We start from the raw sequence: 15403 nt of genomic DNA, 5'->3' as shown, positions 1-15403 counted from the left end.
TGGCTTTACTGTTTATACTTTTTATCTTTAGTTCAAAATATTCACAAAAATCTAATATAATGGATGTAAAACAAATCCAAATACAAGTTTTATCAAAAAACTAATATTTTTGTCAAATATATGTGGCACAATTATTGTTACCCTTTTATTCAATATTTTGTGCAACCTCCTTTTCCCAACATAACAGCTTTGAGTTTTCTCCTAATGAGGTTGGAAAACACATGGAAAGGTATCGGAGACAATTCCTCATTGCCGAATCTCAAGATCCTTTAAATTCAGAGGTCCATGCTGGTGAACTCTCCTCTTCAGTTCACTCCACAGGTTTTATATTAGATTCAGGTCAGGGGACTGGGATAACATGGCAGAACCTTGATTTAGTGGTCCGTTAACCATTTTTGTGTTGATTTTGATGCATTTTGGATCGTTGTCCTGCTGGAGGATCTAACCAGGGCCCATTTTATGCTTTTTGGCAGAAACAGACAAGTTTTGATTTTTATCTGTTTGTATTTGAGTCCATGATGCCATCTATCCAAACAAGATGTCCAGGACCTCTGGCGTAAAAACAGCCCACCATATTTAACTATGGTACAAAAAACAAAACATTGTACATTACTATAACAAAGTATAAAAATTACTTGCCGTAATTAGAATCATAACTGAAAAAATTGGGAATAGGTAAAACATCTGGACTATGAGAACTGGGTGGCTAAACGTGTGGCACAATGAAGATAATGTCTTGGTTGTAAATGCAGGCTTCATTTTCTTTATGCGAATTAATGATTTATTTATGATTGATTTAGGGGTTATATTTTCTTTGTAGGTTTTGTTATAATTAATATTTCTGTATTATGTAGAAAATCCATGCAAGAAATCTATGTATACATATTTACATTTACGCATTTGGCAGACGCTTTTATCCAAAGCAACTTACAGTGCACTTATTACAGGGACAATCCCCCTGGGGCAACCTGGAGTTAAGTGCCTTGCTCAAGGACACAGTAGTGGTGGCTGTGGGGATCGAACCAGCAACTTTCTGATTAACAGTTATGTGCTTTAGCCCACTACGCCACCACCACATATAAAATCCTGTAACAATACAACAAAGGCAAATGTCCATGATAATAAATGCCATTATAAACAGAACAATTTAAAGCAATGTGTGTGTATATATATATATATATATATATAAAACAAAATAAGTTAAATGAGTTATAAATTATTGTATTGAGAATTTTCATTATTTTTAAGGCAGTATACTGGGACACCTCCTATTTAAAGATATGCACCTGGAGTTAATATGTGCACTTAGTAACTTTTGTCTTTGTGTCGTCTTGGACTTACATTGACACCTAGCAGATTGGTGGAGGTCTGTGAGAAAGAGAAGCCGGTATATACTGTTTTGGATGTGGGTATAACAGCGAGCAACACACACACACACATTGGTTCTGCTGTAGAGCCCCCTCAGCAGGGCATTTGGGTGACGTCTCGGCAGCATACTCGCTCAGCAAAGCGACACCACTCTCCCATTCCTGTTAGGGTTTCCAATCGATTTTCCCTAGTCAGTGATGCACCCACTGAGAATCATGTTGAAAGAGCCTTGGTCATAGGTGATTATATTGTAAGGCACGTGGAAATAGAGACTCCAGCCACTATTGTTAAATGTATTTCTGGTGCCAGAACATCTGACAAAAGAATACAATTTACAAGTGCTGGCTAATGCTAAAAGACGATTATTGTTATTCATATCGGCACTAACAATGCTTTGCGATTTGGAGATCACTAAAGAAACTTAAAGAGGTGTGTGAACTTAAAAACGATATCAGACAGTGTAATATGCTCTGGCCCCCTCCCTGCTCATCGTGGTGATGAGGTTTATGGTAGATTAGTGTCACTAAATGAGTAGAGTTAAATGGAAGAGTTTTTGGGGTAGACCTGACCAGATAAAGAAAGACAGATTCCATCCCTCCAGCGAAGGTGCTGCTCTCCTCTCTAGTAATTTGGCTCATAGTATTAATAGTGATAGTATTTGACTAACTGGGGCTCAGGTCAGGAAGCAGACAAACTGGTTAATCCGAACGTCTGCTAGCTGCCTTGAGACATCACACAGGTCACATAAACTACACCACATAGAGACTGTGTCTGTTCCCCGAGCTACCAAACACAAACCCTTCACTAAATAATTTTTTATTAAGGTTAAATTTGAAAATAACAAAAAAGTTTAAGATAAACAACATATACAGTTAGGGCTACTAAACATTAGATCTCTTTCAACCAAAGCATTAATTGTAAATGTAAATATTACACATCATATTGGGATGTGCTCTGTTTGACTGAAACCTGGGTTAAAGGATATGAGTATATTAGTTTAAATGAATTTACTCCCCCAGGTTATTGTCATAAACAAGGGTTGAGGAGGAGATGTTGCTGCAATTTATAGTGAAGTTTATGGTGTTGCTCAGAAGACAGGATATAAGTTTAAGTCTTTTGAACTAATAATGCTTAATGTGACCATCAGATACAATTAAAAAATCTCTCGTCTTTTGTGCTTACTACAGTATATAAATCACCTGGGCCGTATTCTGATCAGATCTACTGTAGTAGTTACTGTGGATAGAGCTTTAATTGTTGGTGACTCCATCATTCACATAGATAATGAATATGACATTGGGATTAGCATTTGTCGATATTCTAAACTCATTTGAAGTCAGACAAAATGTGGCAGGACCAACTCATCACCATAATCATACGATAGATTTAATTCTGTCATATGGAGTTGATATTGATACTATAGAAATTCTGCCACAGAGCGATGACATCTCAGATGATTACCTTGTCTCTTCTATGCTGCGATCAGCTAATGTTACTCAATCTATTCCATGCTATCGTTCTATTCTTTCAACCACTAAAGATAGCTTCACTAATAATTTTCCTGATTTATCTCATATACTCAGTAAGCCAAAAAGTCTAGAAGAACTTGAAGTAATATTATAAAATATAAATCCAATCTTCTCTAGCACTCTTGATAGTGTCACCTACCTTTGATTTATGAAAATTAAAGAAAAAATAAAAAGCCCTGAACCATGGTACAATGATCACACTCATGCTCTCAAGAGAGCAGCTCGGAAAATGGAACGCAAGTGGAAGAATACAAAATTAGAGTTATTTCACAATGCATGGAAGGATAGTGTCTGTAGCTACAGTTATTGCTACAGTCAGCATATTTGAGCAAACTCATAAAAGATAACCAAAACAATCCAAGGTGTTTATTCAGTACTATGGCTAAATTGGTTAGGAATAAAGCCTCGACTGAACCAGATATTCCATCACAGCACAATAGTAATAATTTCAGGAATTTCTTTACTGATCAAATTTAAATAATCAGAAATAAAATTGGAATTATGCAATCATCTGTCACAGTACCACAGAAACAGTATCTCATAATTTTCCTCACGAGCAAATTAAATTATTCGCTGTCATAGGTCATGAAGATCCAACATGTATTTTATATCCAATACAACCAAGCTCTTAAAAGAGATATTCTCTGTAATCTCAGAACAACTTCTTAATATTATTAACTCCTTGCTATCCTTAGGACATGTCCCATGCAACTTTAAAACGGCAGTTATCAAACCATAGTGTCCTCCCAACTATGTTAATTTCTATAGAGAAATTGTATATATGAACATTTCTGCTCTTGAGCAATGACTTGCTCTTATCATCTGATCATGGCTGCATTTCTCTTTTATCTATCTTTTTGTGCTGCCTTCGACATGATAGAACAAAAGTTAGTATGGAGTACCACAGGAATCAGTATTAGGGCCTCTGCTTTTCTCCTTATATATTCTTCCCCTGGGAGATATTATCAGCAATCGTGGAATACATTTCCACTGTTATACCGATGATACCCAACGTTATATTTCTTCAAAACCCAACAAAATATCACATTTTTCTAAATTAGCAGAGTGTATCAATTAAATCAAAGATTGGATGGCCAGAAATTTCCTTCTACTCAATTCCAACAAAACAAAGGTACTAATTATTGGACCAAAAGCCTCTAAAAATAAGCCATTAAAATATAGTTTGACTCTCGATGGATGTACTGTTACATTGTCTTCTACAGCGAAGAATTTAGGTGTTATATTTTACACCAATCTGTCCAATGTTTGTAGACCAGCATCATTCCACCTCAGAAATATTGCTAAGTTACAACACATGCTCTCTGTTGCTGATGCCGAAAAACGAATTCATGTGTTCATGAACTCAAGACTAGATTATTGTTATGCATTACTGGGAGGATGTTCTGCAAGTTCAAAAATAAGCTTCAATTGTTTCAAAATGCAGCAGCCAGAGTGCTGACTAGAACCAAGAAATATGAACATATTAACCCCATTTTATCATCATTGCATTAGCTACCTGTTCAATTTTGTACTAATTGTAAAATGTTTGTTAACTGTGTACCTTTGAATGGTCTAGCGCCGCAGTACTTAAGTGACCTTCTACCATGCTATATTCAATGACGTTCATTACGATCGCAAATTCCGGCCTGTTAATAGTTCCTAGAATATCAAAATCCACAAAAGGGGGTAGATCCTTTTCCTATTTGGCTCCTAAAATATGGAATAGTCTCCCTTACACTGTTCAGGACGCAGACACACTCACTTGGTTTAAGTCTAGACTAACGACTCATCTACTGTGTTTAGCCAGGCATACACCTAATTTGTCTATCAACTCACAATTAGGCTGCTTTAGTTAGGTCTGCCGGAACCAGAAACATTTATCATGCTCTATAACTCTGCAAAAAATTGCATGGCATCTACGCTAATATTATTCTATTTATTTTCCCTGTCTCAACCTCGGGATTCATATTTCTTGTTATCAGAGCTACCCAGATACAACTCCATTCCTGCCTGGTGTCAGACTCCACTGCTCTGTGTCTCTGAGTGATGATGACTAAATGTAGACAGTGCCAGCCAGACATCACTTCAGTCTATTATTATTACTATTGGACTTCAGGGGATGAACTAATGCCAACTCCAACCATAAGACATGTGATACTTAATATGCTACTGCCTGAACCTTGGACTTAGGATAGACCTCAACAAAATGATGTGCTGGTTGAAATGCGATGCATCTCAATATACTTTTGATAGACTTTCAATTATTTGCCAACAAAAGCCTTCATCGGCCAATCAACAAAGGACAATGCATCAATGTGAAATTCTGCAGTTAATCCGGGCTAAATTCAGACAGTAGTCATTAATCTTACAGTTCATACAAAATCTTTGTATTAACACTGGACCTTAACACTTACATGCACTGCACATAAATAACTAATATTAGCATTATATTCATGATGTTAGCCAGAGGGGAACTGGCTCCCACAGTGAGCCTGGTTTCTCCCATGGTTATCTTTCTCCATTAACCAACATCTTGTGGAGTTTTTTGTTCCTTGCCACAGCCACCTTCAGCTTGCTCATAAGGGTTCTAAATACAATTATGATTTAATAATTTAATTCTTTATTTTTATACACAATTTATAATCATATAATCAAACTACACAATGATGACTCTAAGACTTTATAGATAACACAGTTTTAATTTTCTGTAAATGCATGCTTTTATGTAAAGCTGCTTTGAAACAATGTGTGTTGGGAAAAGCGCTATACAAATAAAAAGGTCTTGACTTTAATGCAGCGTCATTTAAAATAAATATTTTTCAGTTTCAGGTGACATTGCAGAAATGTAGTGTTCACAGTCAGCCATGATTACTTTAATCAATGAGTGAAAGTGTCCAATAACAGGATGTTTACTGAGATCAAGTGAGTAGTATTTGGCTTGTCATGTGATTCTAACATGGCAGTCCCCATGTGTGTGTCCTCTCCATGTAGAATAAAACAGCTTTCGTAGGGTTACTAATATGACTGGAGTCTTCATTTTAATGTGAGTGCTCATCATTTCCTACATATATTGCAAAATTACAATTAATGTCTTTAGAAGTTAAACTTTTTTAAAGAGGAAACAAATTACTGAGTGAACTTTAAAATATGCGTGTATGAATAAAAATATTTGACCATCAGAATATGTAAACAAAAGTTTAAATTTCCCTCTACTATTGATCCAGTTTTCACAATATCCCATGTAGTGATTTCAGTACATTGCAGAACACACCGTTATTGCATGCGCATGAGCGGAAGTAGAGCTTTATGATATAATGCGCTAGAAAGTTCCCCGGATTGAATAAGTACAGTGCGAAGGTCGTTAGTGGTTCTTGTTGTTCTCTGTAAAACAGTATTGAAATAGCTGACAATTCAGCGAGTCTTTGTTCTTTTCTAAAAACTAATCATATAACAGCAACATGCCGAGAGGAAGCAGAAGCAGAACTTCGAGGATGAGTTCTCCAAGGTGAGTTTCTATATAGCGCTGTTTAGCATGTGCTGTAATAGTCATGTCTGCCCCATTCATGAACAATCAAGTATATTATCGTTTATATCTACAGCTTAAGCTTTAGGAGGCAAGTTGTCGCTATGTCCTTGAAAAACGTAGTAGTTATTCGCCATTTTATTCGTGATTGTAGATTTTTTTTTTTGTTTTGAAGTATATGTGGCTTTGAGTCTGTATGAAGCAACTGTAAGCGTGTCGAAGTTATTTGGATTTGTGTTTGTTTAAATAATTTTATTAATCACGATATTAGTTATCTTTTCAGGGTTAATCCTTGTGCGTCAATATAATTTTTTTTACTCAGAGGTCCTTCGAGGACCAAAATATCCACGTCAAACTATCCACGTTTAATATTATTTACGATTTCAATTAGTTAATTTTTAACCAACATCAGTCCTGATCATAACTACCAAATATACATTTTAACCCTTTAAATTCCAGTTCGTTTACATAATGCCACTGTTGTTTTACACACACACACACACACACACACACACACACACACATGCATATCTCAATACAAACATACAAAACACACTCTGACATCCATACCAACACACCACACAATTTTAGCTGCATCATTTATTCAATTGGCCTGCAGTGCTCTATAATACAGAAAATGGGAAAAAAAGAATGTATTTTCTCCATAGGCTAAACATTAGAAAAATGGCGCCATCTGGTGGAAAATGTTTAATTTTGAAGCCAGGTGCTCCGGAATGAAAGATAATATCATAGAATTCATGATTTTATGCTTTAATGGCACTGATTACAAATATTGCCATTTTAATGGGTTTTAAAGGGGATATTTTTGTCCTGAAGGTCCTGAGTGTAAATATTTTGTGTACACAGTGTATTATATATGTATTTTAGGGGTATACTGTGGTTGAAATATCAAAATTCCCCCCAAAATACACCCCTTTGGCTAAATTTATGCCATTGTTATTAACACAGCCAAGATGATCGAAAAAGACAAAAATGTACCCAAGGTCACACAAGGGTTAAAATAACTAACATCATGTTATCCAAGTCACAGTCCCCTGAAATGTTTCTCAACTAGACCTTCATTAGACCCTAAACGGTCTATTACTGCACACAGTTTGGTGAGTCATGTCATTTCAATTACTGTACTTATGATATAAAATGTAGTTGTACAAGCATGATCATGGAAAACCTGGACATATTGGGGAATTGTAAAATTGTGTCTTCCAGCCCTGGAGAAGTAATGGAAATGAGTAACATCTTAAAAGTCATGGAGATTTCTATAGTGAATGTACTAGGTAAATAACAGGATTCTTCTAATTCATGTATAATTATACATATAGCTTTTATAACCTTTCAACAAATCATTTGATACACTGCAGGGCCATTTAAAATGAGGACCATTAAAGAATCATTTGTCTAGTGAAGGCAAAAGGTGATTTGAAAATTGCATTCAAAGATAAATGGTGACCAGTCACAGCACGTAAAATATGCACTTTCCCTCACATTCATATAAACTTTTAACATGATTTATCATTTGTGATGATCCAAAATGAAAATTCTTGGCTGAAAGCCAATCTGGACACACTGGGTCAAAAATGGAAAAAAATATTTTATTTTAAATCAGGCTTTGTTTGGATTAACTAAACAAATAATTTTGTTTAGTTAATCCAAATGATTATTTCAGGTGGTATTATGACCATATTTTCAAGTGAAACTCATCTCTAATATATTTCATCAGCTAGATCTTTTGTAGGGTAAAACTTCCTCGCAAGTCTGTCCTGTCTGGCTGAATCAAAATCGGTATAAAATAATTATCCAGTAATCACATCGGACAGCAATGGTTGTGGAAATACAGTGCTTCCGGAAAGTATTCACAGCGCTTCACTTTTTCCATTTTTTGCCTTATTCCAAATTCAGTTCATTATTTTCCTTAAAATTCTACACCCAATACCCCATAATGACAAATGACAGTTTGAAATCTTTGCAAATTTATAAAAATAAAAAAAATCACATGTACATAAGTATTCACAGCCTTTGCTCAATACTTTGTTGAAGCACCTTGGGCACCAATTACAGCCTCAAGTCTTTTTGTGTATGATGCTACAAGCTTGGTACACCTATTTTTGGGCAGTTTCTCCCATTCTTCTCTGCAGGACCTCTCAAGCTCCATCAGGTTGGATGGGGAGCGTCGGTGCGCAGCCATTTTCAGATCTCTCAGAGATGTTCAATCGGGTTCAAGTCTGGGCTCTGGCTGGGCCACTCAAGGACATTCACAGAGTTGTCCTGTAGCCACTCCTTTGTTATATTGGCTGTGTGCTTAGGGTCATTGTCCTGTTGGAAGATGAACCTTTGCCCCAGTCTGAGGTCCAGAGTGCTCTCGAGCAGGTTTTCATCAAGGATGTCTCTGTACATTGCTGCATTCATCTTTCCCTCGATCCTGACTAGTCTCCCAGTTCCTGCCACTGAAAAACATCCCCACAGCATGATGCTGCCACCACCATGCTTCACTGTAGGGATGGTATTGGCCAGGTGATGACGTTTCCAATGGAGATAACGCTTGCCATTCAGGCCAAAGAGCTCAATCTTTGTTTCATCAGACCAGAGAGTTTAGTTTCTCATCCTTCAGGTGCCTTTTGGCAAACTCCAGGCAGGCTGTCATGAGCCTTTTACTGAGGAGTGGCTTCTGCCTGGCCACTCTACCATACAGGCCTGATTGGTGGAGTGCTGCAGAGATGGTTGTTCCTCTGGTAGGGTCTCCTCTCTCCACAGAGGAGTGCTGGAGCTCTGTCAGAGTGACCATCGGGTTCTTGATCACCTCCCTGACTAAGGCCCTTCTCCCCCGATCACTCAATTTGGCCGGGCGGCCCGCTCTAAGAAGAGTCCTGGTGGTTTCAAACTTCCATTTACGGATGATGGAGGCCACTGTGCTCACTGGGATCTTCAATGCTGCAGAAATGTATCTGTGCCTCAATACAATCCTGTCTCGGAGGTCTTCAGACAATTCCTTGGACTTCATGGCTTGGTTTGCTCTGACATGCACTGTTAACTGTGGGACCTTATATAGACAGGTGTGTGCCTTTCCAAATCATGTACACTCAACTGAATTTACCACAGGTGGACTCCAATCAAGTTGTAGAAACATCTCAAGGATGATCAGTGGAAACAGGATACACCTGAGCTCAATTTTGAGTGTCATGGCAAAGGCTGTGAATACTTATGTACATGTGATTTTTGTTTTTTATTTTTAATAAATAAGATTTCAAACACACTTCTTTCAAGTTGTTATTATGGGGTATTTTTTGTAGAACTTTGAGGAAAATGATTAATTGAATCTATTTTGGAATAAGGCTGTAACATAACAAAATGTGGAAAAAGTGAAGCACTGTATCATAGAATAGCATGGGTCAAAAGGTGTGGGAACCCTTTACAAGGAGATCTTGGTGTCCATATATTCAATAAAAATAGACTAGTAAATTGTTCTGATTTTTCACACTAGTTACTCCTCACCTGCACCGATGGCTAGGGCACCTCCTCCACGTTCATATGCCCCTGCGCCTGCCCCTGCTCCACCATCGGCAGTGGCCGCCCCTGCTGCTGCTCCCAGGCAACCAGGAATGTTCGCCCAGATGGCAACCACTGCAGCGGGTGTTGCGGTTGGGTCTGCTGTTGGGCACACAATAGGTCATGCTATGACAGGTGGCTTCGGTGGAGGGGGAAACTCTGAGGCAGCCAGGCCTGATGTTACCTATCAGGTAAATGCAAATCATGCTTGCTTCACGAAATCAAAATTGTAGTTTTGTGACAGTTAGTTCATATCTGTTAACATGGAAGCCATTGGAATATTTTACATTATTCCTAAAAGTTAACAGTTAAAGGATTATTTCACCACAACATTTTAATTCTCTTATTACCCTCATGCAATCTCATGTATGACCTCTGAAAAACACAAATAAGGTTTTTTGTTCATACAATTCAAGTCAATGGGGTCCAAAACTTTCAAGCCCTAAAAAGGACAAAAAGGTGGCATAAAAGTAATCCATACGACTCTAGTGGTTTAATCCATGTCTTCTGAAGTGATATGATCACTTTGGGTGAGAAACAAACAAAACTTGGTAGTCTTTATTCACAAAAGAATCTGTCCAAGTGAAACCCAATCGTGGTATCATTATACATCAATGAGATGTTACATTTTCATTCTTCAGGTCTTCATCTACCTTTTGGCGACAACAGTACACTTAAAGTTTCCCAAAATCCAATGCAATCGTTTTAGCTTGTGTCTGCATTTTCAAAATAGCCTAACTGGGCGTGAATATCACGGACATGGCAACACTGTGTCTTTATGTCCTTTTGGAGCTTGAAGGTTTTGGACCACACTGACAAAGTTGTATGGACAAAAACACATCGTACATTCAAATGAACTTAGTTTGTGTTGTGCAGAAGTCGTCGTACGAGACAGTAGGCTGGGTATCGCCTGGCATCCCATGATACGATACATATTGCAATACACGTCATGATTAGATATATTACGATACATGATTGATTATATTTCAGTTATATACTTATGTTTGATTAAAAGAAAAATGTTATCTCTTGGTGACCTCATTAAATTGATTTGAAAGTAACTTTGTTGTGTGTTTACATGATATGAATACACAAAAAGTTGAATAAAAATATTAATACATGGATCTTAAGTATAGATACTTTTTCTCATGATATTGTATCGCAATATTTCTATATTTAATTGTATCAACACAGCCCTACAAGACCGCATAAAGGAGGGAAAATTATGAGTGAATAATCAACTTTAAATTTCAGTCTGTTCCTTACACAAAATGTACCTTTTGGTAAAGTCATGGGAATTAAAAAGCTTTTAGAAAAAAAAAAAGGAATGGAAAAATCATGGAATAATTAATATAGAATTTTGCTAGTAATGCTCCAGTCTAAAACATTTTGTAAGCTATAAATTGCTCTTTAGCCATGCAATCTCTATAAAAGTATTTTTAAATATCTTTATCCAGTAATCATGAAAGTTCACTGGTCAAAAGGCCAAATCAAGAAGTATATGTAAGAGTTTACAGTGATGTGAAAAAGTATTTGCCTCCAATCCTGATTTCTTCTGTTTGTGTGTAAATCGCGTAAAAAAAAGAAAAATCTAACATAAAGGCAGTCTGAGTAAACACAAAATACAGTTCGGAAATTATTTATTGAAGCAAAAAATTATCCAATACCAACTGGGCATGTGTGAAAAGACTTTATTTGCTTAAAGTATTTAGTTACTAAATCCCCAAATCTATGAAACTGCATTCATAATGGGGTTCAGTTGGACTAGACTCAACCAGGCCTGATTACTGCCAGTCCTGTTCAATCAGATCAACACCTAAATTGAACTTTTTCAGCAGCACAAAGTTGGCTAAAATGTCTTACCCAGTAGCACACTATGCCAAGGTGGAATGAATCTCAGAAATGAGGAAATATGTGATTGAAATACATCAGTTTCTGAAGGGTTACAAAGCTATTTCAGAGGCTCTGGGACTCCAAATAACCACAGCGAGCGCCAGTATCTCAATAGAAAACATGGCACAGTAGTGAACCTTCCTAGAAGTGACTGACCTTCCAAAATTCCTCCAAGAGAAAAGATGACAACTCATCCAGGAAGTCACAAAAAAGCCAAGGACCGCATCCAAGGAACTGCAGGCCTCTCTCACATCAGAAAGACGCTAGCCGAATTTTGCGTTTTTGCCGAAACACACCTTAATGATCCTCAATTTTGGGAGAAAGTCCACAGAACAGAGTTGAAAGTGGAACTGTTTGGAAGACATTGGCCCTGTTACATCTGGTGTAAATCAAGCACAGAATTCCACAAAAAGAACATACCAATGGTCAAGCATGGTGGTGGTAGTGTGATAGTGTATGGATGTTTTGCTGCTTCAGGGCCAGGGTGAGTTACAATAATTGAGGAAAGCAAGAATTGTGCTCCCTACCAGAAAATCCTAAATGAGAACATCCAGTCATCAGTCCATGAGTTGAAGCTCAATCGTAACTGGATTATGCAGCAACAATGATCCAATGCATAGGAGTAAGTCCACAACTGAATGGCGCAAAATTAAAGTTTTGGAGTGGCTTAGTCAAAGTCCTGACTTTAACCCAATTGAGATGCTGTGACTGGAACCTAAACGTGCTCATGCTCAAACCTTTCAATGTGGCTGAACTAAAGCAGTCCTGCAAAGAAGAGTGGTCCAAAATTCCACCACAGTGTTGTGAAAGACTGATCTCCAGTTATTGGAAGTGTTTGTGTCAGTTGTTGCTGCTAAAGGTGGCACAACCAGCTATTAAGTTTAAGGGAGCAGTTAGTTTATCACATGTGTGATATAGGTGTTATAAACTTTTTGCTTAAAAAAAAACACAAAAAAAATATATATATATATTTTAAGTTTACTAGGGTTGCATTTTTTTTTAGGTTATGTCTTGAATACACAAAAATGAAAGAAATCAGGAAAGGGGCAAATAGTTTTTCCACATCACTGTATATAACATTTTTATCATATCATTTCACTAAAATAATTTTAATTCTGCCTTAAAATACTAGAGTAATTTGACAAAAACTGAATCTGTTTCACAGGAGCCCTACCAGAGTCAGCCCATGTATCAACAGCAGCCATCAATGTACCAACAGCAGCCCACGTTCCAACAGGAGCCACAGCAGCAGAACGGTTGTGCATATGAGCTGAAGCAGTTCATTGAGTGTGCTCAGACACAGAGTGACCTCAAACTCTGTGAGGGCTTCAGCGAAGTACTTAAACAATGCAAATTCTCCAATGGTATGTACAAGTAAATATAGTTTCAGGATATCTGCCTCAACGATATATTTTTAACAGAACATCAAATTTGAGTTTGATTTGAGGTATAGTTAAGGCTGTCTATTTAATGCATTAATTCGGTGTGAGTTATTATATAATAAATAACGCATTAAATAAGGAATACAATTCATCACACCACCGTAATAAGGAATTTTCCTACCAATGGAACAAACTAGAAGTGCCACCTCTGTTTTTGCAAGTCTCAGTCAGCAGGGGGCCGTAAGCTCAACTCTAACTGCACAGGCAACAAACCGAGAGTGGATCAAAGAAATTTGGACAGAAAGGAATGCAGGGCTCTCAGGACACATTTTTAAAGTTCCAAATTACATTTAACTTTACATAGCATTGTTAAAACGCAGTGTTTATGGCTCAAGATTCTGAACAGCAGTGAAATTCGATACAACCATAGTGAGACGAACCAAAAGCATCCGTTTGACGCATGTGATATTATTCTCTAAATGTTTGGTGGCATTAAAGTTAAAACAGTACATTTATATACACTCACTGACCACTTTATTAGTACACCTACTTATTAGTGCGATTATCTAATCAGCCAATCGTGTAGCAGCAGTGTAATGCATACAATCACGCAGATACAGGTCAGGAGCTTCAGATCATGCTCGCATCAACCATCAGAATGGGGGAAAATGTGATCTCAGTGATTTTGACAGTGGCATAATTTTTGGTGCCGGACGGGCTGGTTTGAGTATTTCTGTAACTGCTGATCTCCTGGAATTTTCACAAACTAGATTTTACTCAGAATGGTGCCAAAAAAAAAACATCCAGTGAGCGGCAGTCAACGGAGAATGGCCAGACTGGTTTAAGCTGACAGAAAGGCTACGGTTACTCGGGTAACAACTCTGTACAATTGTAGTGAGCAGGATATCTTCTCAGTATACACAACAAGCCGAACCTTGAGGCGGATAGGCTACAACAGCAGAAGACCACGTCGGGTTCCACTTCTGTCAGCCAAGAACAGAAAGCTGAGGCTGTAGTGGATCGAGATTCATCAGATCAGGCTATGTTTTTCCAGTCTTTAACTGTCCTGTTTTGGTGAGACAATAGTACAGAGTGTTTATCTGAGTTACCATAGACTTTCTGTCAGTGCCAGCAGTGATATCTGTCAGCAATGATATCATAAATCCTGCTCCTTTAGCTCAAATAAAAAAATAAAATAAAAAAACCTCCATCACTTTGCTGCCTCCAAAAAAGCAATTGGTTATTTTAACTGTAAGGCGGGACTACAACCGCCTCATTTAGAGGTGAAGCAAGTTATTACATTTCAGTGATTTGCACAAATTACTAGGAACATGTATTAAAAGTGCAGTCACTCATACCTTCGCATAGCGAAACATCTCAGGTGAAATACAATGAATTTTACGTGATGGATTTCCGGTGGCTAAGATCTTCCCCTCGTGGATTTCGCATGGTGTTTCATTTTGGTGAATTTTGGCAGGCGAATAGCTGTGTTGACCAATGGGAAGTTGCTTGGTTTGGCAGTGACCTCTGTGTGGACGGTGCGTCATACACCACTACACTGAATATTTGCAATGGACAAGGATATAGTTTCAGCGAGTTTCTTTTTAACTTGAGTCTTTGACTATATAATTAATAAAGCATTAAAAAGAGGCTGTTTATATTTGAGCAGGTTTCACACGCACTAAGCATACGCCCATGCCATATTCACTCACGAAATTTCGCTTGCAAAGGTATGTGGGACCGCGCATTTAGAAATTAAATGGGGTCATTTTTGATTTCACGAGGACTTTTGAGAGTATCCTACTTTTAAAAAAAAAAAAAAAGAGGCAACTGTAATGTATATTGGTTGTGTTGTCTTCATTAAATTTTGTGAATTAACAGGATTTAATTTTTTTCACAGGACTATCATGAGATTCCAATGGGGACGTGGACACAACTCTACCACACTCATTCAACATCAGCTTGATTTTGCGAAAAATTTTAATCTTAAAAATCTAAAAACAGTATGCTAAAATTAATAGCATTTTCTCAAGAGAAATGCTGTGTAACATATTAGATGCATAGTATTTATGTATTTTGTTTTAGTAATAGTTGAATTTGAATGTATTAAAATCGTGTGAATTTGAATTGCAAATAAAAGAATCAGA

At 37.3% G+C, this 15403-nt stretch overlaps 1 protein-coding gene across 1 annotated transcript; it reads left to right on the top strand.

Annotated features, from left to right (window-relative positions):
* The first annotated feature begins 6209 nt into the window (after window positions 1-6209).
* On the top strand, window positions 6210-15403 carry chchd2 (coiled-coil-helix-coiled-coil-helix domain containing 2). The gene is made up of 4 exons (XM_052107303.1): window positions 6210-6402; window positions 9917-10172; window positions 13040-13238; window positions 15157-15403. Exons 1-4 carry the CDS (start codon window positions 6356-6358, stop codon window positions 15165-15167), a joined length of 513 nt encoding a protein of 170 aa, XP_051963263.1. The 5' UTR covers window positions 6210-6355; the 3' UTR covers window positions 15168-15403.

Source organism: Xyrauchen texanus, chromosome 36 (genome assembly GCF_025860055.1).
Source record: "Xyrauchen texanus isolate HMW12.3.18 chromosome 36, RBS_HiC_50CHRs, whole genome shotgun sequence".
Classification (NCBI taxonomy): domain Eukaryota; kingdom Metazoa; phylum Chordata; class Actinopteri; order Cypriniformes; family Catostomidae; genus Xyrauchen; species Xyrauchen texanus.
Note: the sequence above shows the minus strand (reverse complement) of the source record. Positions and strands in the feature narration are given on the sequence as shown.

Bases quoted from the DNA above. Each gene is read 5' to 3' on its own strand.
- chchd2 (XM_052107303.1), top strand. From the start codon at position 6,356: ATGCCGAGAGGAAGCAGAAGCAGAACTTCGAGGATGAGTTCTCCAAG. The intron at 6,403-9,916 runs GTGAGTTTCTAT...TTTTCACACTAG, and splicing joins TCGAGGATGAGTTCTCCAAG to TTACTCCTCACCTGCACCGA. The intron at 10,173-13,039 runs GTAAATGCAAAT...TCTGTTTCACAG, and splicing joins GGCCTGATGTTACCTATCAG to GAGCCCTACCAGAGTCAGCC.